Raw genomic sequence first — 22,793 nt, forward strand, 5'->3', positions numbered from 1 at the left:
CAATTCCAATGAAGTTGGGACATTGTGTAAAACGTAACTACAAACAGAATACAAGGATTTGCAAATCAGTTTCAATGTTCAATTGAATACACTACAAAGAAAAGATATTTAATGTTCAAACTGATAAACTGTATTGTTTTTTGCAAATATTCACTCACTTTTCACTATATATATAATAATAATTATATATAATATAATATTCACTGCAGGGACAGGGGCATGTTTACCACTGTGTTATATCACCTTTCCTTTTAACAACACTCAATAAGTGTTTGGGAACTGAGGACACTAATTGTTGAAGCTTTGTAGGTGGAATTCTTTCCCATTCGTGCTTGATGTACAACTTCAGTTGCTCAACAGTCCGGGGTCTCTGTTGTCGTATTTTGCGCCACACATTTTCAATGGGAGACAGGTCTGGACTGCAGGCAGGCCAGTCTAGTACCCCCACTCTTTTACCACGAAGCCATGCTGTTGTAACACATGCAGAATGTGGCTTGGCATTGTCTTGCTGAAATAAACAGGGGTGTCCCTGAAAAAGATGTTGCTTGGATGGCAGCATATGTTGCTCCAATACCTGTATGTACCTTCCAGCATTAATGGTGCCTTCACAGATGTGCAAGTTACCCATGCCATGGGCACTAACACAATCCCATACCATCACAGATGCTGGCTTTTGAACTTTGCGCTGATAACAGTCTGGATCGTCCTTTTCCTCTTTGGCCCGGAGGTGTTGTGTACAAACAGTGTGGATTCGTGCATTTTATATCAAATAAATTTGGACTACTCCAAATTCTTTCTCTTTCCCTGGGAAAAGAAAAGGAGGGGGTGAGATATCAACTCAACAGACGGCTGAAGAGACCCCAAAGGAAAAGGTGAAAGGTTCGCTTTCCCTGTTGTGCTGTTTCTGGGCAGTCTGACCATAAAACTGGCCACCTTTGATGCCGCAGCGAGATAACGCTCGGTGCCTGACTGTTAAAATGACAAGGAAACACTGACCAGAGATTAGCGTTCTCCTGAACAGCCTATCGGAGCCTTCTTAAGAGAGGGCAGGGAACCCTAAACTGCCCCCCATACACGTAACCATGGCAACTGCCCTTCCTCTTTGTTTGATTACCTCACATCATGTGGAGATGACCGTGGACTTAAGGCAGTTTCTTCCCTCAACAGCCCTGTGTCTGCTGTGGAATGGAAGGTTTCTGGGATCCAATATTTCCCAGGACCTAAAGTGGGAGCCCAACACGGAAATCATCATCAAAAAGGCGCAGCAGAAGATGTACTTCTAGCGCCAGCTCAGGAAGCTCAACCTGCCTAAGGAGCTGCTGATCCACTTCTACAAAGCCATCATTCAGTCTGTCCTCTGCACGTCAACCACTATCTGGTTTGGATCTGACACCAAAATGGTAAGGAGTAGACTACAACGGACAGTCAGGACTGCAGAGAAAATCATCGGTGCCAACCTGCCCTCCATTCAGAATATTTCCGGAGTCAGAAAACGGCCAGGAATAATCACTGCAGATCCATCTCACCCCGGACACAACCTGTTCCAGCTTCTCCCCTCTGGTAGGCGCTACAGAGCACTGTACGCCAAAACCAACAGACTCAGAAACAGTTTCTTCCCACAAGCCATCACTCTGATGAACAGCTGATTTCTGACTCACGGTGTCAGGAACAATTCTTGTGCAATAACCCAGTAACTCTGTCTCTAATCAGCCACCTGTTTACTGGCTAACACTTCTTATTTATTCACCATTCTCTATTTCAGAGCTGTATATATTGTCATATTGTAGATACTGTATACCAATGCACCTACCTCAAGTCATAACTCCTGCACAAAATACTTATTACTTATACTTATTTATTCCAGTATCCTTTTCACTATGCTTCATTGCACTGTGTACATGTGTACATGTATGCATGTATATGTACCTGTATATCACATCTACCTCCGACATGTGCATACTCCTTCATTTGCACTCTGCTCACTGAACTATTTGTCAATATGTCTATATTGTTTTTGTTCATAGTGTGTATATTTGTGTTGTCTACACTGAAGTCTGTGTCTGATTTTATTTTATTTTTATTATTGTGATTTTGTATTTTGTATGAGTAAGCACATCGTGAGCGATGCACAATCCTCAGTCAAATTCCTCATATGTGTACACATACCTGGAAATAAAAGCTGATTCTGATTCTTCTCAGCCAGGTAACCAACTCCTTTCACTTTCTCTGTTTGCAGACTCATGTTGTGTGCAGCATAAAGTCAGATCATGACCGCTCACATAATTATGGAAAATACTACTAACTGCCCGCCAATAGTTTGTTTAGCTGCCCCAGATTTCTGTGCACTGTGGTATTAAAAGGCATCTGCTGTTACCACCAGTAACTACAGGTGTCTCATGCACCATGATGGCGCAGGTGCATAATTGCATCAAAACCGGTTGATTACTGCCAATGTGTGCCAATGTTACATTTACAATTACAGATTCTAACCATTACTCCTCATTGAACTCCTGGGTCTGAGAGCATTTTCTTGTTAAGTAGGTCTATGTAGTAGCCTATGTAGATTTATTATTATGTATTCAGGCCTGCCATGTTTTTTAAGAGTCTGTTAACACTCACATAAAAATGTTCATTTTGTGAAAGTTGAAAATATTAAACAGTAATATGGCAATTATTTTTGATATTCCTGCCCCCACAGTGTCTGCTTAGAACAAATGTAGTTGAGGAACCCTGACGTAGAGGTCAGTTAAATAATAGCCTACTTCCATTGTTGGTACAAAATAAGTTTTCATAGTTTGGTAAGATGCTTTGCTCCAAAAATCCAAAAAGACATCTGTGTATGACAACGTTGGTTGGCAGTAGCAACCTGCTGGTAACTAGTTATTTATCAAACTAATGCTTATGATATCCCATTAAAATTACCAGCTATTTGAATGTAAATAGGGATATGATGTACAGTCCAGTGTTTCTCATTTTCCCAGTCCAGTGCAGCCCGCCAGAGTCTAATTTGTTCCGCCTAATGAAAAGAAAACATTCTCAAACTTCTCATTATAACATAAAATGTGTTCGCTTTTCACCATTGATTAGGTAAAGTATCTGCAAAACAAACTAAAATTGAAAGCACCATATGGTTTTGTTCCCTTATTAAATCGCAAAAGACTGCAATATTATTAAGTATAAATAAGATATTAAATCATTATATTATTATTATTATTATTTTAGGAGGTTAAAACAGTAGTAAAAGTAAATTTTGAGACTTTTTACTTTTACTTGAGTAGATTTTTATACCACTAATTTTACTTGTACTTAAGTAAAAGTTCAAAGTAATTGTACTTTAACTTTATATTATTATTAATATTTTTGTACTCTTTTCACCTCTGGTTTGGATCATTGTCCTGCTGCAGATCCCAAGTGCGCTTCAGCTTGAGGTCATGAACAGATGGCCGGACACTTTTTGTTAGACCGCAGAATTCATGGTTCCATTTACCACAGCAAGCCTTCCAGGTCCTGAAAGGCCTGCACTTAGGCTCAGTGTATGAATGTGTTTGACTGGTTAATGCAGATGTAGTGTAAAAGCGCTTTGAGTGGTTGAAAAGACTAGAAAGGCGCTATACAAATATGGAGCATTTACATCTAGCTTTCGAGGATCTTTTGGTATACTTCACTTTGTAAGGGAGGTCCTATTTAAGTGATTTCTTGATTGAGAACAGGTGTGACACTAATCAGGCCTGGGTGTGGCAAGAGAAATTGAACTCGGCTTTCCAAAGATGTGATAAACCGCAATTGATTTATGTTCTAACTGGGGGGCAATCACTTTTTCACACAGGGCCATGTAGGTTTGGATTTTTTGTTCCCCTTAATAATAAAAACCTTCATTTAAAAATTGCATTTTGTGTTTATTTACCACTGAAAAGTATATAGCCTTCGAACAGAAGAAGGATAAGTTCTCAGAGCTGGCAGCTGAGTGCAGAGAGGTTGGGTGGCGGACAGCCACCTTTCCTGTGGAAGTTGGCTGCAGAGGCTTTGTGGGATCATCCACCCAGAAGACCATGGGCATCAATGGGGCAAAGTTGAGGAAGACCATGAAGGAGCTGGCAGAGGAAGCAGAGAAAGGAGTTTCTGGCTTTGGTTGAGGAGGAAAGGTAAGACGTGGGGTAGAGGCAAGGGTCTTAAGCATACTAGGGTCAGTTGCAAGGGGCGGCAGGGAGACGTCCCTCCACCATCCCAAGATGTTCTGGGAAAAATGGAGCGAAACATCAATGAAGGGTGGCTCCCGGCTGATGATCCCGGAGGTGCGACAGGCATTTTTTGCCATGCAGGTTTTCCTGTGCTGAGATTATATATATATATATATATATATATATGGTGAGGTGAGGACAAGGGAGATGAAGAACCTTCATGGAGGGACAAGCCGCTGCACGGCATGTACCAGACAAATAGAAGAAGTGGCTGATATCAACAAATCCTACCAGTAGCTGGAAAAGGCTGGACTGAAGGACAGCACAGAAGCACTAAGAACAGGCACTCAGTACAAGATCTATAGAGGCTGGGGGCTACCACACCAGGCAGGACCCCAGGTGCAGACTGTGCAAGGATGCCCCTGAGACAGTACAGCACATAAAAGTAGGGTGTAAGATGCAGGCAGGAAGTGCATACATGGAACGCCACAACCAGGTAGCTGTCATAGTGTACAGGAACATCTGCCATGAGTATGGGCTGGAAGTCCCAAGGTCAAAATGGAAGACACCTCCTAAGGTAGTTGAGAATGACCGAGCTAAGATCCTGTGGGACGTCAAGATCCAGACTGACAAACTGGTGATGGCTAACCAACCAGACAAACAGTTGATCAACAAACAGCAGAAGAAGGCTGCAGTGATAGATGTGGCAATCCCAAGCGACAGCAACATCAAGAAGAAGGAACACGAGAAGCTTGAGAAATACCAAGGGCTGAAAGAGGAGCTAGAAAAGATGTGGAAAGTAAGAGCAACAGTGGTGCCAGTGGTAATCGGAGCACTGGGGGCTGTGACCCCCAAACTGGGAGAGTGGCTAAAGCAGATTCCTGGTAAAACATCAGAGGTCTCTGTCCAGAAGAGTGCAGTCCTAGGAACAGCTAAGATACTGCACAGAACCCTCAAACTCCCAGGCCTCTGGTATAGGACCCGAACTTGAGGATGACACATACCACCCCACAGGGGGGTGAGAGGGGGATAATATAATAATAATGTACATACATTATATATATACACACACTCAAATACATCAAAACTAAAATCACTCTCACAACAGATGCTTGCCACTTGAAGAGAGAAAATATTGCTGCTTGGGTGGAAAAAGCAGCTGAGAATTTTGGTATGTCCATGACTAAAGTTATGGTTACATGACAATGCTGATAATTTTGTTGCTACTCAATGGAAGGCATTTAGTAGTGGAGACAGGGGTGTTTAAGTACAGGTTTAGAAGTGTTTGGAAGACCTTGAAGTTTACATTGACCAGTGTTTTCATTGAGTGAGGGAGCTGAGAGGGACCAACTTCAGCGTTAATTACCAGTTTCTCCGGGAGATCCTGGACCGACGCCGAGTCCTGTTCCCAATAAGAAAGAAGCTTATTGGAGATGGATCACGGGCTTTCATCGCAGTGGATAAACTTTACATTGATGGCCAGCTGTACCGCGACCAAGACACCACTCCTTGGCTCTACTAAGAACCAAATCCAGCAACAGGTTAACTGTGTCACTATGCGATCATTTTTTTCCCTCTCAGTTAATTACTCCGTGACATATGGCAGGTTAACCCCTTGACGCCGATTGTCGCGAATTCACATCATACCTCTTCCTTGCAGACTGCAAGCCAAGATAGCACATGGATTCCCCCAATGCCTGTTGGTGCATATTCGATACGTACCTAGGAACCTTTTGCAAGCCCTGGTTTCTCGTTTATGCCTGTTGTCGCTAATTTGCATCATACCTACACATACCTGAATTTATATCTTTTCTATGTTCTACAGACAAATTAACAATCTTCATTTAATTTAACATCAGCTTGAAAGCAAATGAAAACAAAAATATTTTTGTTTATTTTTTGATTGTAAATAAATTCAGGCATTAAGGGGTTAATAGTTATTAAATACAGTGCACGTCTCAACAGTATACTGTGGTGATCTGACTTGACTGTCTGATAATGTTTTGTGTATTTTCCTCTGTTTTTGTTTCACTGTTTCTTTCATTTGTTAATGGTGCTCGTCTTCTGCCGTTTACACGTTGATCAGCTGCGCTATTTTCATATTGTTTAATTCACAAACAGTCGGGCACACCGCTAGCACACACACGCAAGCGCGTACAACATGAACACATATACACACACACATACAGGCGCATACCACACACTGCACACACTAGCCTACACCACATCCCTTAGTTGAATGATGACCACACTTAAGCTCACCTCTTGGAATGTCTGCGGTGTTGGTTCAAGGGAAAAGGGATAAAAAAATTTTAACCATCTAAATAATCTGCAAGCAGACATTGTCCTACTACAGGAGACTCATTTACCCAAGACAGCAGATAAACTAACCTCACCACAGTTTCCTCACTGGTTCTCAGCCTGTCATACCTCAAAACAAAGGGGTGTCACCATTATGATAAATAGAAAAACACACTTCAATCATAATACCACTACTATTGATCCAGAGGAAGCTCTCAGGAAGCCCTCTTACATATGCCGAATAATAAAGCCCTGGACCAGATGGTTTTCCGGCTGAATTATACAAGGAATTCTGGGAAATACTTGCACCCACATTCTATAGGATGGTTATGCAAATTAGGGGTACTTGCATGTTGCCTCCAACAATTAACTCTGCTAATATCAGCCTGCTCCTTAAACCAGACAAAGACCCCACACTCCCGTCCAGTTATCGGCCAATATCGCTTATTAACGCAGATCTTAAAATCATCTGCAAAACCCTAGCAGGAAGGCTAGAGAAAGTCACTCCTGGTATAATACACTCTGACCAAACAGGATTTATTAAGGGCAGGCACTCCACCAACAATACACGCAGGCTACTTAACGTAATAGACTATGCCACTATTCATACAGGGTGTCCGCGGGGTCTTAAAAAGTCTTAAAAGGTAATAAATCAATTTTGCAAAACAAGAGCAGATTCACTGCAAGAAGCTGAATCGGTAAGACAGAAGACAACAGGGACCATTCAAGAAGCGTGTGTGTTTGGCTAACATTTGGCTATTTAGCTAAATCTCTGCCTTTTATTGAAACACGTTGAACTTCTCATAAAGCTGATACTCTTGTTAATGTCACTTTTTGTGAACAAATCAATCACAGCCTGGATGAAGTGGGATTTATAAAAAAAAGTTTGTTGTGCTGCAACAAACTTTATAATTGTTGAACTCATAGTTCTGCATAAATGGTTATGATTATTGACGAGTTAGTAGCCTAAAATCAAGGTTGGAGACTCACGTAGCCTAGAGCATTTTTCTTGCACAAAGTTAATGAATAAAAAACAACCCCAAACTGAAACAGCTGTAATGAACCGCCTACACTACTTACATTATTCCTCACTCAGTTTATTCTCTTCATCTTTGTTCCCTCCTGCCCTATTAGAATTTTGTTGTATTGATCAAGTGGTCGATGAAAGTTATCACACATGGCACACATTATCTAGTTTAAACCAACTAAAACACAAAATTACAGTGTTTCACATGATTTGCTGCAATGTTGCGTACATAAACGTCATAGCCTTTGTAAGACAGTTGCTTTTCACAAGATATCTGACCAGTCCGTCACATAGAAAACAATAGGCCTATACAGGCTGTTATAGGGGGCGGCTGTGGCTCAGGAGGTAGAGCGGGTTGCCCGTTAATGTAGTGTAAAAGCGCTTTGAGTGGTCAAAAAGACTAGAAAGGCGCTATACAAGTACAGAGCATTTACATTTAACTGAGAAAGTTGGTGAATGCCTCAATTTTTAGGTGGCGTTACAACCTGATGACATATAGGCAATAAATATGTTATAAATATAATTAAATTCCTTTTAAAAACTCAAAAATATCCCTTTTAAAGGTGTGTGGCTGATTTTTTTACATTGAAAAAGTCTTGAAAAGGTCTTAAAAAGGTATTAAATTTTACTTCAGGACTCCTGTATATACCCTGTCATAACCTGGAAACTACAGTTGTTTCTTTAGATGCATTTGACAGAGTAAATTGGAAATTTCTATTCGCTACTTTATATAAATTTGGATTTGGAAACTCTTTCATAGATTGGATTAAAATCTTATACAGTACCCCAAGAGCTTCTGTCCGAACAAATGATCATACTTCTCCATGCTTTAGTCTCCAGAGGGGTACCAGGCAGGGTTGTCCACTCTCTCCCTCGCTATTTGCCATTTTTATAGAACCGCTAGCAGCTGCTATCAGACAAAATAATAATATTATAGGAATTCAAACAGAAAATATACACCACAAGATAAGCCTTTATTACTTTTTCTGAGACAATCACACTTAGATAAATTCTCATCCATATCAGACTACTCCATTAACTGGAGTAAATCCATAGTTTTACCTGTAAAGTGTGATTTCCAGTATATCTACCACACCGCTAAAGTCTGGGAATATTAAATATCTGGGTGTCAATATTTCCTCCATGCTGTCAGAACTGACATGGCTAAACTACAGTGGGTACGGAAAGTATTCAGACCCCTTTAAATTTTTCACTCTTTGTTTCATTGCAGCCATTTTCCAAAAATCAAAAAAGTTCATTTTATTTTTCAGTAATGTACACTCAGCACCCCATCTTGACAGAAAAAAACAGAAATGTAGAAATTTTTGCAAATTTATTAAAAAAGAAAAACTGAAATATCACATGGTCATAAGTATTCAGACCCTTTGCTCAGTATTTAGTAGAAGCACCCTTTTGATCTAATACAGCCATGAGTCGTTTTGGGAAAGATGCAACAAGTTTTTCACATCTGGATTTGGGTATCCTCTGCCATTCCTCCTTGCAGATCCTCTCCAATTCTGTCAGGTTGGATGGTAAACGTTGGTGGACAGCCATTTTCAGGTCTCTCCAGAGATGCTCAATTGGGTTTAAGTCAGGGCTCTGGCTGGGCCATTCAAGAACAGCCACGGAGTTGTTGTGAAGCCACTCCTTCGTTATTTTAGCGGTGTGCTTAGGGTCATTGTCTTGTTGGAAGGTAAACCTTCGGCCCAGTCTGAGGTCCAGAGCACTCTGGAAAAGGTTTTCGTCCAGGATATCCCTGTACTTGGCCGCATTCATCTTTCCCTCGATTGCAACCAGTCGTCCTGTCCCTGCAGCTGAAAAACACCCCCACAGCATGATGCTGCCACCACCATGCTTCACTGTTGAGACTGTATTGGACAGGTGATGAGCAGTGCCTGGTGTTCTCCACACATACCGCTTAGAATTAAGGCCAAAAAGTTCTATCTTGGTCACATCAGACCAGAGGATCTTATTTATCACCATCTTGGAGTCCTTCAGGTGTTTTTTAGCAAACTCCATGCGGGCTTTCATGTGTCTTGCACTGAGGAGAGGCTTCCGTCGGGCCACTCTGCCATAAAGCTTGATTGCTGCAGTGATGGTTGACTTACTACAACTTTCTCCCATCTCCCGACTGCATCTCTGGAGCTCCGCCACAGTGACCTTTGAGTTCTTCTTTACCTCTCTCACCAAGGCTCTTCTCCCCCGATAGCTCAGTTTGCCCGGACGGCCAGCTCTAGGAAGGGTTCTGGTCGTCCCAAACGTCTTCCATTTGAGGATTATGGAGGCCACTGTGCTCTTAGGAACCTTAAGTGCAGCAGGACTTTTTTTGTAACCTTGGCCAGATCTGTGCCTTGCCACAATTCTGTCTCTGAGCTCTTCAGGCAGTTCCTTTGACCTCATGATTCTCATTTGCTCTGACATGCACTGTGAGCTGTAAGGTCTTATATAGACAGGTGTGTGGCTTTCCTAATCAAGTCCAATCAGTATAATCAAACACAGCTGGACTCAAATGAAGGTGTAGAACCATCTCAAGGATGATCAGAAGAAATAGACAGCACCTGAGTTAAATATGAGTGTCACAGCAAAGGGTCTGAATACTTATGACCATGTGATATTTCAGTTTTTCTTTTTTAATAAATTTGCAAAAATTTCTACATTTCTGTTTTTTTCTGTCAAGATGGGGTGCTGAGTGTACATTACTGAGAAATAAAATGAACTTTTTTGATTTTTGGAAAATGGCTGCAATGAAACAAAGAGTGAAAAATTTAAAGGGGTCTGAATACTTTCCGTACCCACTGTACACACCTTTACATAAATCAATAGAGGATGACCTTGTACGGTGGACATCATTACCTATATCACTCATGGGAAGAGTCTCCACCATAAAAATGATGGTCCTACCTAAAATCAATTACCTGTTTTCAATGTTACCCACCAAACCCTCTGCTGTCTGGTTTAAATCACTGAACTCAAACATCTCAAATTTTTTGTGGAAAAATAAATGAATCAATTTAAAAACTATGCAAAAAGCAAAAGATTGTGGTGGTTTAGAATTGCCAAATTTTTATCATTACTTCCTGTCCAGTAGACTACAATATATATCTCAAAATGGATCAATCAGAGCCCCCTGGACCACTCATGGATGGACATAGAACAAACATTCTGTAAGGAAATTAAAATTTCCGATATTTCATCATCAGTTCCAGCATCAAACGTCATACCTGCTTTAAAGGCATTAACAAAAGTACTTCTCTGGCAGCTTGGTGGAAACTTTTCAAAATATCTGGGTCTTCACCTATCCCATGCAGATTTACCCCAATCTGGAATAATCGTGACATCCTGCAAAATAAGAAAACACTAAATTGTGTGGGAACGGTGAGGTGAGGGGGTGGCAGTGGGGCTGCCAGAGGGGCCTCGGCAAGGGCGGGGGATTGTTGGGCATTGGGTCGGGGCTGCGCTGAGCTGCCTCGGGGGGTGTGTGGGGGCCTGGGGGTCGGGGTTTTGGAACCTCTGGGTCTGGAGCGGATCTGCGCGCTGGGGGGGCTGGGCCCCCTGGACCCGTCCTGGGGCTGGGCGGGGTTGTCGCTGACTCTGGGGTGCTGCCGGTGCTAGAGGAGCTCTTGCTATAAGCCCTGGGCTGGAGGGACCTGGCGTCCTCCTGCTAAGGGGGGTGGGGGACGGGACTGAATGATGGGGCCAGTCAGGAATCTGGTCCCTGTGGGGAGGACCATTCTAGCCTCCCTATGACCTCCTTCACCTTCCCCCCCTTTGGTCATATCTCACTACATACACCCTTAGGACTCTGGGGGGCGGTAAGGCTGTAGGGCGTTTGGTGGGTGGAGCTGCTTTATTGCGGCCTCGCCCACTGGCTACCCCTCAATTTTAATTCCACATTAGACACAGAGGGCTTTGGGGGGTGGGAGGGGCATGATGGGAGGCTCCACTACCTGACAGTTGTGGGGTGCTTGTGTCACAACTACCCTCCAATTTTAACTGCACCTTAGTTACCACACACCTTATCTTTACTCCACCCCTGGAGCCCCGTGTCATTGGGGGTGCCATGGGGTTGGTGTCCACCTTTCCTGACCTGTGGTGGGTTGGGGGGAGCGTGGCTCCCCTGGCTTGGGGGCCCACTCTGGACCTAGGGGTCTGGGGACTCGGGCTTCTGGCTTTTGCTCATTTCTGGGTGGGTGGAGTGTCCCTGGGCCTGGGGGCCCGTTGTCTCCTCTCCTCGCCTGGGTCCCCTTCGGCAGGGGTGGGGCTCCCGCTGCTTCCCCCTGCCGGCTCTCTCACAGTGGGGGCATTCGGGAGTCTCTGGGGCACATGGCTGGTGATGTCAGGGTGTGTTTTGGTGCTCTTCCTTGGGGGTGGTTGACTGGGGGGGCTGGGCCCCTGTCCGGGTACGGGACCGGCCTCAGGTTCACGGGGCTTGGGGGCTGCTGGCTCTGCCTGCACTCTGGGAAGGGATGCCTCTGGCTGGGCTGGGGGACTGTTGGCCTGGTTCTCCCGCGTTATTGCTCCCCCCGGCACGGCTTTCTGCTCTTCCCCGAGGCGGGGCGCAGCTTCCCCCGGGACATGCAGTCTAGGGTCCATTGCGCTTTGGGGGGTCGCAGGGTACCCTGGCTACTAGGGGTGGGGGTCCAGCAGAGGATGTACTTCCTGCGGCAGCTGAAGAAGTTCAGCCTGCCAAAGACAATGATGGTGCACTTCTACACCGCCATCATTGAGTCCATCCTCACCTCCTCCATCACCATCTGGTACGCTGCTGCCACTGCCAGGGACAAGGGCAGGCTGCAGCGCATCATTCACTCTGCAGAGAAGGTGATTGGCTGAATCTTCCTTCTCTTCAGGACATGTTTAGCATCATAGAGTACGGTCTAGACCTGCTCTTTTATGAAAAGCGCTGTGAGATAAATGTTGTTGTGATTTGGCGCTATATAAATGAAACTGAATTGAATTGAATGTACGCCTCTGAGGCGAGCAGGAAAGATTGCAGCGGACTTCTCCCATCCTGGATACAAACAGTTTCAGACTCTCCCCTCTGGCAAGAGGCTGCAGTCCATCATGACCAAAACCTCTCGCCACAAAAACAGCTTCTTCCCGTCTGCAGCTAGCCTCATTAACAATGCCCGTGCCCCCACTTGACACTTCATGTGTAAATACTATTTCATTTCATTTCATTTCATATCATGCACAAACCTGGCATATAGCACATATTTGTTGTTAATTGTTAATCATTGTTATTCTATATTTTTCTATTTTGTCAATTATATACACTATATCCTCTCCCGTAATAATGCACATGTAAATATCTGCCACGTTGTTCTTTCTCTGCAAATAGTTATAATTTTCCTCTATTCTTTTATCAGTCTTATATAACTTGCATCTGTTTATTCCAGATTTATATATTTCAACATTTATGTATGTCAACTGTGTGTTTGTCGGATGGATGTTTGAATTTTGAATTTGTTGTATTCATTCTTGGCACTTCATTTGTTAATAAAATATTTTTTTGTAAAATCAATTTTTATGAGGAAATGCTTAAATTAAAGGTTGACAGTAAGTTAACCGAAGGAATAATCGACTAATCAGTAAGTCCATAAAGTTCTTTATAAAAAATAATTGTTTATTAATTAATAATTGCATTGGGTCATAAAGAAACATCCACTTTGTTTTGTGTATCTGACCCAGGGTTGGCGCATTCCTTAATGAGATTCCACCTTGATATTATTGATGTTTTTATCGTTGAATATAGCTAGGTGCGGATTTGCGGATGGGTCATAAAAATGAACTGGTTAACAGCGGGTGGCTTGCGAGTGGGTTAAATAGGGTGAAGAGAGACGCTGTGTGCATTTATGCACAAGGCATAGCAGAATAGCTTCACTGATTATTTCAATCTTATGTAGTCTGCACGTCATTCCAAAAGTATAGTCTTGTGACGACCAGTGCAAATGGGGCTTCAGGCTCCATTTGAGATCATTTTTACTGTATTATTTTGGAATTGGAGACTGATGGTGCCTACTTTAAAATGGCACGAGACAACTTGACTCCTCTTCTTTTTCATGTCTCCCAACCACACTGTGCTGGGCTGCTGTGACGTCTGATTCTGCTATTGTTAACCCTTTACGGAGTGAGGGAAACTGCTTGTCTGAGATGCTGGTGCTCCATTGCAAACTTTAGTGGAAGCTAATGTCGCTTCGCTTATAGCTCCTTTTAAAAAGGAAAACTGAGAGCAGCAGAGTGGGGAGCATGGCATGACTGATGTTTAGACTGAGGTTTAGAAACTATTTTGTCGATCGGACTCAGTGTGTCTATGCAGAAGGCCACAAATCTGAGTTACTTGAGATATCTAAAGGGGACCCCGAGGGGTCTGTTTTGAGACCTATTCTGTTCTCTATTTTTATAAATGATTTAGGTAAGGACGTTCAAGCAAAAATAATAATAATAATAATAATAATCCTTATTTGTAGAGCGCTTTTCAAAAACAAGTTACAAAGTGCTTTAACAAGTGTAAAGAATAATACAAAAAACAAGATAAGAGCATGAAAACATTGAAAAGACTAAAATACAGATTAATATAAAATTAGTAAAATACAATAAAATAAAAGGGATAAAATAAAGTCAAATAAGATCGGGAAAGGCTCTCCTATAAAAGTATGTTTTAAGAAGGGACTTAAAAGAGTTCACTGACTCAGCCGACCTGATTTCCTCGGGCAGGCTGTTCCAGAGCCTCGGGGCCCCAACAGCAAACGCTCTGTCCCCTTTAGTTTTCAGTCGACACTCTGGAACAGACAACAGACCTCTGCCCGAGGATCTCAAGGTACGTGCTGGTGTGTATGGGACTAAAAGCTCAGAAATATAACAAGGCGAGAGGCCATGAAGAGCTTTAAAAGTGATCAATAATGAAGCTAAAATAGGAGTAATGTGGTCATATTTCTTTGTTCTGGTTAAAAGCCTGGCAGCTGAGTTCTGGACAGTCTGGAGTTGATCAATAGATTTTTGGGTTAAACAGGTGAAAAGGCTGTTGCAATAATCCAGGCGTGATGAGATGAAGGCGTGTAAAATGGTCCTGCATTCCCTTTTGAGGCTGCGAATGCTGTCATTTATCCAGGGTTGCTTACTAGCTTTAGACGTAGGCCTAACCTTTAGAGGATCAGTAATATTTAGTGACGACAAGCAGATATGATTGAAGTGATCGACCAGATTGTTGGTGTTGGAATCAGACAGGTGTTGGCTTTGGCTCTGAAAGAATGCGCAAAACTTTGAAACACTTTGTTCATTAAAGATGCGAGAACACACGGAGCTTGGTGAGGCGGCATGAGTAACAGGCGAATCGCAGCTAAAAACAATACATCTGTGGTCAGATATGGTCATGTCCACTAATTCCACAGAGGAAATGCTGACACCCAGGGTAAAAACCAAGTCCAGTGTATGACCACGGTTATGGGTTTGCCCTTTGACATGTTGTTTGAAGTTAAAAGAAGTGGCCATATTTAAAAAGTTAGTTGCATTAACATTGTTGGGGTCATCAACATGAATATTAAAATCACCACAAAGAACAATTCTGTCATAATTTAAAACCAGAGTAGATAAAAATTCAGGAAGTTCTGATAAAAATCCTCCAGGCGGTTTTGGTTGGCGATAAATTGTAACAAATATGATAGGTTGCAGCCCTCCAACTTTAAGAGTGAGAACTTCAAAGGAGTTAAATTCATCACAGCGTACTTGATGACATTTTAAATTTTTCCTATACACGCTCACTAGCCCACCACCACGACCACTGACCCTCGGTTGACTAAAACAATCATATTGAGGCGGACACAGTTCAGCTAGCTGGCTATAGTCATTCATTTGCAACCAGGATTCAGTTAAAAACATAAAATCTAGATTTGCAGACAAGATAAAATCATTTAAGATAAAAGTCTTACTTGAAAGTGATCTCACATTGAAGAGAGCCATTTTAAATGAGTTTGTTCTGGGTGTTTGAGTTGGTGCAGTTGTCCTAATCCTTAAGAGATTACTAATATTTCTGTGTGGGATGTGCACATTTCGGTTTACTGGTCTATGTGTGATGATGACAGGAATAGAAGTCTGTGGAACAGAGCTGGGAGCAGACGGCTTTACATGCCAGCAGGTGGAGACAGTTATTTGTGGCAGTGAGGCAGAGATCTGTTCAGTGAGCGGTGGTGTGTCCAGGTGTGCTGCATGAATGATTAGTCATTCACGTAAGTCATGTGTGGACCGCACCACATGCTGTATGTGCGCAGCTAACATTTCTGAGCCCCGTTTGTTTGGGTGAAGTTCGTCTGTCTTAAAAAGAGACATTCTTTGCCAGAAAATATTAAAATTATCCACATAACACACACGATGAGCTCTGCAGGCGGACTGTAGCCAGTCGTGGAGGCCAAGGAGTCTACTGAAGCGGCCAGCACCGCGACCAACTGTGGGAATGGGACCAGAGATAAAAACGGACTTTCCACACTGCTTTAAAAAGTTAAAAAGACGGTTAAATCTGATTTTGTCAGCTCAGACTGCCGAAGAGCTGTGTCATTTGTTCCGACATGGACTATCACTCTTGTGATGGAGGACGGGAGCGACGGCATTAGGTCCTGGAGTTTTTTTAAAATTTCAGCTGTGGTGGCACCGGGAAGCAGTGAGTGGTAGTGTTAAAGAAATGGATGTTTCTGGTTATGGAGTCACCAATTATTAGTGTGGTTGGGGAGAAAAGAGGACGAGGAGATGCCAGTTGTGGGGTTCCAGAGCAGGACTGAGCAGAATCTTCTTCAACACTGCGTGCGGACTGAGGATGGAGCGTGTGATCTGCCGAGTGTTGTGTTGGAGTAGCAGTAACAGACCTGAGAGAAGGGCTACCCGACGGTGCAGGGTAGAGACGGCCTCCGGAGCGTCAGAGCACAGCCTCCTTCAGGATCCTACGTCAGGAAGCGGAGGTTTTTGACCGGGATGACGGCCACCGATCAGGCCCGGCAGACCGGCGGCCCAGTGCAGGAGATGTAGCCGGTGGAGGAGATGCAACAGTGTCGGCAGGCACTTTGCGCCGAAAGAGATCTGTATCAGGGAGACTCGAATCCGCTGGTTGGACCGGAGTGTCGTTAGACAAGACTGCATAGCGGTTGGAGAGGCCGATGTGCGGAGGAGAGGCAACCCCATCCGAGCCTCTCTTAAAGCCACGGACCACCAATTCAGCCCAGGTTGACTGATACTTCGGATTTGAGCAGGAGGAAAGCCTCGAAAGGATAGAGGGGTCCCAAAACACGGTGTCCTGGATGTTAGCGGTTGCGCTAAGAGAAACAATCTGTTTGGCTTGTACTGAAGCCACATCCATAAAGCCAGTCAGCAGGGAATCTTTCTCTTTGAGTTTCTCTGAAAGTCGTCGGATGTCTTCCATAAGGTCAGCAATCTTCTTGTTCGCTTTCTTAAGGAGTGAGCAGTCCTCATGGAGCAGAGTTATTTCGGCTAGCATAGTCACCGGAGCTTTGTTGCGATCAGTAGCGTTGATCGCGTTTTTACGGTCATCTAGCTTAAAATCCATGTCGGATGACTAAAATCCTTAACCCACGTAAAACTTAAGTAAAAAACTTAAGTTAAATAAAAAGGATATAAAAAATGTAACAAAAAAAAGTGGATTAAAACTGGATAAGAGTTCGGTTTAAGACGGAGCTTCCGACAGGTGGCTACAGTTTTATGCTGATGACACTGTCATTTATACTCATGCTCCTTCCATAGCACAGGCTTTGCAAGAGCTTCAGACTGCATTTCAGTAAAAACAAACTCTGCTCAATTTAAAATAGGTTTTAAATCCTCAGAAAACTAAGTTCATGGTCTTCTCAAAAGCTCGCATACAGTTGCTTGATGATCTTAGCATTTTTACGTCTGATGGTAAATCCATTGAAATGGTACCCGCGTACAAGTACTTGGGTATATGGAGAGACGACAAACTTTCATTTAATGTACTTATTGCTAATCTAGTTAGGAAGCTCAAAATGAACATTGGCTTTTATTTTAGAAATAAATCTAGCTTTACTGTCAATGCCAAAAAATACTTGTGGAAACTACTTTTTGTCTGTGATTGATTATGGTGACATATTATATATGCACGCAGCCTCCTCCATCTTACGGAGCCTTGATTCAGTGTATCATGCATCTCTACATTTTATTACAAATGCAAAGTCCGTCACTCACCATTGCATTCTTTATGATCTGGTAGGTTGGACATCGCTGACCACCCGCAGAAAACAGCACTGGTATATTTTTATATATAAAGCCATGCTAGGTAAACTTCCAGCTTACCTCTGTACCCTTCTCTGTCTCAATTCTGCTAGTTAAAAACTACGCTCCTCCAAGTGGTTGCTTTTTAATGTACCCAGGGTTTTGACAGATCTGGGGAAAACTGCATTTTCATACTATGCACCCTGGGCATGGAATAATTAGCAAAAAGAGAAAGAGAAATGTGATTGTTTTTCTTGAGAGGCCATTGTGTTTGAATAGATGTGTTTTTTGTGTTGTTTTTTTGTTTTTTTGTTTTTGTGAATTTTGTCATGATTGTACGAAGCATTTTAATATGTTGTGTTTATGTATGACTGCTGCCTTGGCCAGGTCTCTCTTGTAAAAGAGATTTTTGATCTCAATGAGACTTCCTGGTAAAATAATGGTAAAATAAAAAAAATAATGCTGATGGAATTAGACAGTAGTTGATTTGATGTTGAATTTACCATGTGAATACTGGCTTTTACATGAGAATTTATGGTATCTGTGTGTCTGTGTATATATATCAGCACCTGATGTGCGCTGGCCTGTGGTGTTTAGTAGAGGGAGATGCATCCTGCAAGACCAAACTTGACCCTCCTCTGGACGGTACAGAGTGTGGAGCAGACAAGGTAGGCACTGTCTCATGCACACACTCAGATCCCCTCTCTCAGGCAACAGCATGGGATAAAAGATGCCTGTTGACTTGCCTAAAGGATGACTATACGTGAAATGTACTTGAAATCATTTTTGTCTGTCAGTGGTGCAGGGCAGGCGAGTGTGTCAGTAAGACTCCCATCCCTCAGCATGTGGATGGTGACTGGAGTCCATGGAGCCAGTGGAGCATGTGCAGCAGGACCTGCGGTACTGGAGTCCAGTTCAGACAGAGGAAATGTGACAACCCTCCGTATGTTATCTGTCTGTCTGTCTGTCTGGGTGTGGGTGTGTCTGTGTGTGATTGCCTAAAACATTAAATGAGGCAAAAAATTATAGGGCATTCAGATGGCAACACAGCAGCACATATCTAACATGTATGATGGCACACATACTGTAAGTGGAAGTCTCTTGCCAATTTAAAATTAGTGAGGGACCGGACACACAGGTGCAAAAAAGCACAAATGTTGCAAATACAAATTGTGCAATAAATAGTATTATTTACTACTACTGACGCTACTATGACTATACCCATGCATTGTGTACATACAGTATCTCACAAAAGTAAGTACCCTTCACATTTAAAAAAAAATAATTGATTATATCTTTTCATGTGACATCACTGGAAAGTAGTGAGTGTACAGCTTGTATAACTTTAAACTAAATTTGCTGTCCCCTCAAAATAACACATCACATAGTCATTAATATCTAAATCGCTGGCAACAAAAGTGAGTACAGCCCTAAGTGAAAATGTCCAAATTGGGCCCAAAGTGTCAATATTTTGTGTGGCCACCATTATTTTCCAGCACTGCCTTAACTCTCTTGGGCATGGAGTTCACCAGAGCTTCACAGATTGCCAATGGAGTCCTCTTCCACTCCTCCATGACGACATCACTGTGCTGGTAGATGTTAGAGACCTTGCGCTCCTCCACCTTCCGTTCGAGGATGCCCCACAGATGCTCAATAGGGTTTAGGTCTGGAGACATGCTTGGCCAGTCCATCACCTTTACCCTCAGCTTCTTTAGCAAGGCAGTGGTCGTCTTGGAGGTGTGTTTTGGGTCATCATCATGTTGGAATACAGCCCTGCGGCCCAGTCTCCAATGGGAGGAGATCATGCTCTGCTTCAGTATATCGCGGTACATGTTGGCATTCATGGTTCCCTCAATGAACTGTAGCTCCCCAGCAGCACTCATGCAGCCCCAGACCAAGACACACTTGTCTTTGTACTCCTCACCTGATTGCTGCCACACTGTAAAACCGAATCATTAAAACAATCAGTTGCCACAATGTTTTTGAGTTTATAAACTCAAAAGTCGAGTAGTTTCCAGGGCTTAAATATTTGGAGTTGGGTTACATGTACTTTTTGATTACTATTAGATAAAATTACAGATTAACATAACTGAAATAGTTTTAGTTAATGCCAAAACCCCAAAATATTCATTTGACATAAATAAATCATTTTAAGTATAACACCCAGTGTTTCATGTTCAATAAACTCAATATTTATTAGTTTCTTGTTCAATATTTTTGATACCAACTCAAAAACATTGACTTACTAAAACTTAAATAATTTACCTCAAAACTTTAAATATTTGTGGCAACTGATTGAGTGGCTAATTACATTGAATACTAACTTAAAAAAAACAAACATGTCAAATTAAAAGTACAAGTCAATATTTTTTTAGGACAGGTTGAAACATAAACAACATTTGAAAGAAAGATTCAAAAGAAAATAAAAAAACAAAGCAAAAACAAATTAGCAATTGCAAAGGCACACTTTGTGCCATATTTTAACCTGCTGTAAACCCAAATGCTCAGTAATTCTCAAAAATACAAGTACAACTCCATCATCCTCAAAACGTGTAACATCTCCGGTTATTTCTATATTTCATACAAACAAAATTTGTCACAGTGAAAATTGTTTCCATCAGACGGAATGAATCAATCAGTAATAAAATTGTTAGTTGTTAGTTGCAGAACTAATGTCAGAAGCAGCACCATTAAAATGAGAAATGAAAAATGAAATGTCAGTCTGATAATTGTAAAACCAACAATTAGTTAAGAACCCTGATTTCTTCTCACCCCTGTAAAAACTAACTTAACAGCAAAGTCTTTGAAGCATTCCTTTTACTACCTGCACTTTATTTTTGTGGAAAAAACTGTGACCATGCATAATTGTACTCCATAACAGCACTTATTACGATTGTTTAAAATTAGCAGGTAAAAACCCTGAGCAAAAACCTATGTTTTGAAAATTCCTCGCTGTAGGTTTGAAGTAAACATACTGAACATATGGACACAGTTCAGAAGTGCTTTTAGGAGTTTGTAACAGACACATCCGTCCCCAGTCTCCTTTCAGTTAAAGCAGTATTATAGACTTTGACAGAACCACATAACGTGGATGTACCATTTATGTACATGTGTGCATTCAAACTTCTTTCAACAAGTTATTTTTAAGCACAGTTTCAGTGGTTTGCAATCATCAAGACATCAGGTGAATGTCTAAATTAGTGGATAGTTTATTTGGATAGTCTAAATGCAAAGGATAGATCAAGCTAAACAGTACAAGTGCATCGTTCAACCAGCGGAAATCACTTACAATTTCAACTTCATCTACAACAGAAACGCTCTCAAGGTTGAAGTGGACCACACCAGGAGCGTCGTCAGTGAAAAATACAAACAATCCTTTAATCTTTTAACAATTTAAAAGATTAATTTAAAAGTCTTTTAATAATTTAAAAGATTAAAGGTTGCAAGTCATCACAGACGGGCAAGACAAGTCATCGGTGCCCCCCACAAACTGAAAGCATAGGTTCATATTTTTGCAAATCTGTCTTGATACAACACTCGCATGCCAATTTGTTAAGTGTTACTGGTGGCTGTAATGATTCCTTCCGCTAAAGAGCCGTTTTGCCACGCCCATGTGCGAATGCAAATGTATGTAGATTAATGTTGTTACCGCTGAGGGAACAAGAGACATTTAATTTTCTTTTAATAAGGAAGCATCCTAGTAAGACCAAATGATTCCTTTAAACATCCTAACTCAAGTCTTTCAAATCTATTCAGTATATAATTCATCAAGTCCACCTATAAGGGAACACCTAAAGTGCCAGAACAATCAATAAAAGAATAAATAAAATAAATGTGGAAATATATGCCCCCGCGACCCTGTACGCGGGATAAGCGGTTGACGATGGATGGATGGATGGAAATATATGCAAGAATGAATGACTGAATAAAAGAATAAATAAATAAATGAGGAAATAGAAAAAAGGGGGAATTAATAAATAAAGTAATAAATAAATGTGGAAATATAAGAAAGACAGAATAAATGAATTAAAGAATAAATACATAAATTTGCTTTTGCCTTTTCCATACGAAATCTATTGTCATTACCATTCCCTTCAGAGACTTATTGTCATTGCCTTTCCTTTGTGTGACTATTGCTTTTGCCTTTTGTTTACAAGACCAATGTGTTTTGGCTGCCCACTTAGTCTGAGCAGCAGATGACTGATACCTTTGGGTTGATATGCTGCGCACATTACTGCGTGTATAATGATGATTGACTGTATAAAAACTCGACACAGTGTCCGTGACATCACCCACTGATTTCTGAACAGCTGTTTTGAAGGAGCTGAGGTACCTGATTTCTGAAACCATGCACTTATGGCTACCAAGCTAATGTGCTACTCTGCGTTGATAGCATGGAGGTAGCTAATCGTCTAAAACCCCCCAGAGGCAAGTCGACGTTGGTGGCTGGTAGCCAGTGGCCGTATCATTACCAGCTTGACGTTACACTCAAGGTAAGTTAACCTGAAACTACTCAACAAATCTTGAAATAACAATTTATCTGTTGTTGAGATTATACTACACAAGGTTAAAATGTATAATACATCTCAAACGAACAATCGAAGCAAATCAGTGAACCTGGATTTACATTTTCACATAGGCTAACTATAGTTACGATAGTTAGTTATTGTTAACTTTCTATTTCTTTCAGTGGTCGGTTGTTGTGGAGGTCATGGCCACCTATGAAGCCTCCACCATGACTGCTACTCACAGCTTAAACTGCTAAAAACTTGTCTTGGCTACTTGACGTATGACAGCTGATTTTCGATAGTCTGTCTTTAAAAGACAACAAAAAAAGATATTTAAAGATTTTCATACATTTGAGGTGTTGCTCCTTTCCATTTTCTCCAATATGTGACATAATAGGGGCAGCTGTGGCTCAGGAGGTAGAGAGGGTTGCTCATTAATCGGAAGGTCGAAGTGTCCTTGGGCAAGACACTGCCCAAATTGGCCATGGCGGCTGCTCCGCCAGTGTATGAATATGTATGTGAATGTTAGTTTCTGTTTGAGCACTTAGGCTC

At 42.0% G+C, this 22,793-nt stretch overlaps 1 protein-coding gene across 3 annotated transcripts in view; it reads left to right on the plus strand.

The window, feature by feature from the left end:
• The window catches only part of adamts17 (ADAM metallopeptidase with thrombospondin type 1 motif, 17), a 230,929-nt gene that overhangs the window by 121,523 nt on the left and 86,613 nt on the right, over positions 1 to 22,793 (plus strand). For all 3 annotated transcript variants that reach the window (XM_038693288.1, XM_038693289.1, XM_038693290.1), the window contains 2 exons: positions 18,300 to 18,401; positions 18,531 to 18,676. In XM_038693288.1, coding sequence (XP_038549216.1) covers positions 18,300 to 18,401; positions 18,531 to 18,676 — 248 coding nt within the window. The remainder of the gene's footprint in view (positions 1 to 18,299; positions 18,402 to 18,530; positions 18,677 to 22,793) is intronic.

This window comes from Micropterus salmoides, unplaced genomic scaffold, assembly GCF_014851395.1.
Source record: "Micropterus salmoides isolate LMB-PRFRI ecotype aquatic unplaced genomic scaffold, ASM1485139v1 Ms_hic_scaffold_3, whole genome shotgun sequence".
Lineage (NCBI taxonomy): Eukaryota > Metazoa > Chordata > Actinopteri > Centrarchiformes > Centrarchidae > Micropterus > Micropterus salmoides.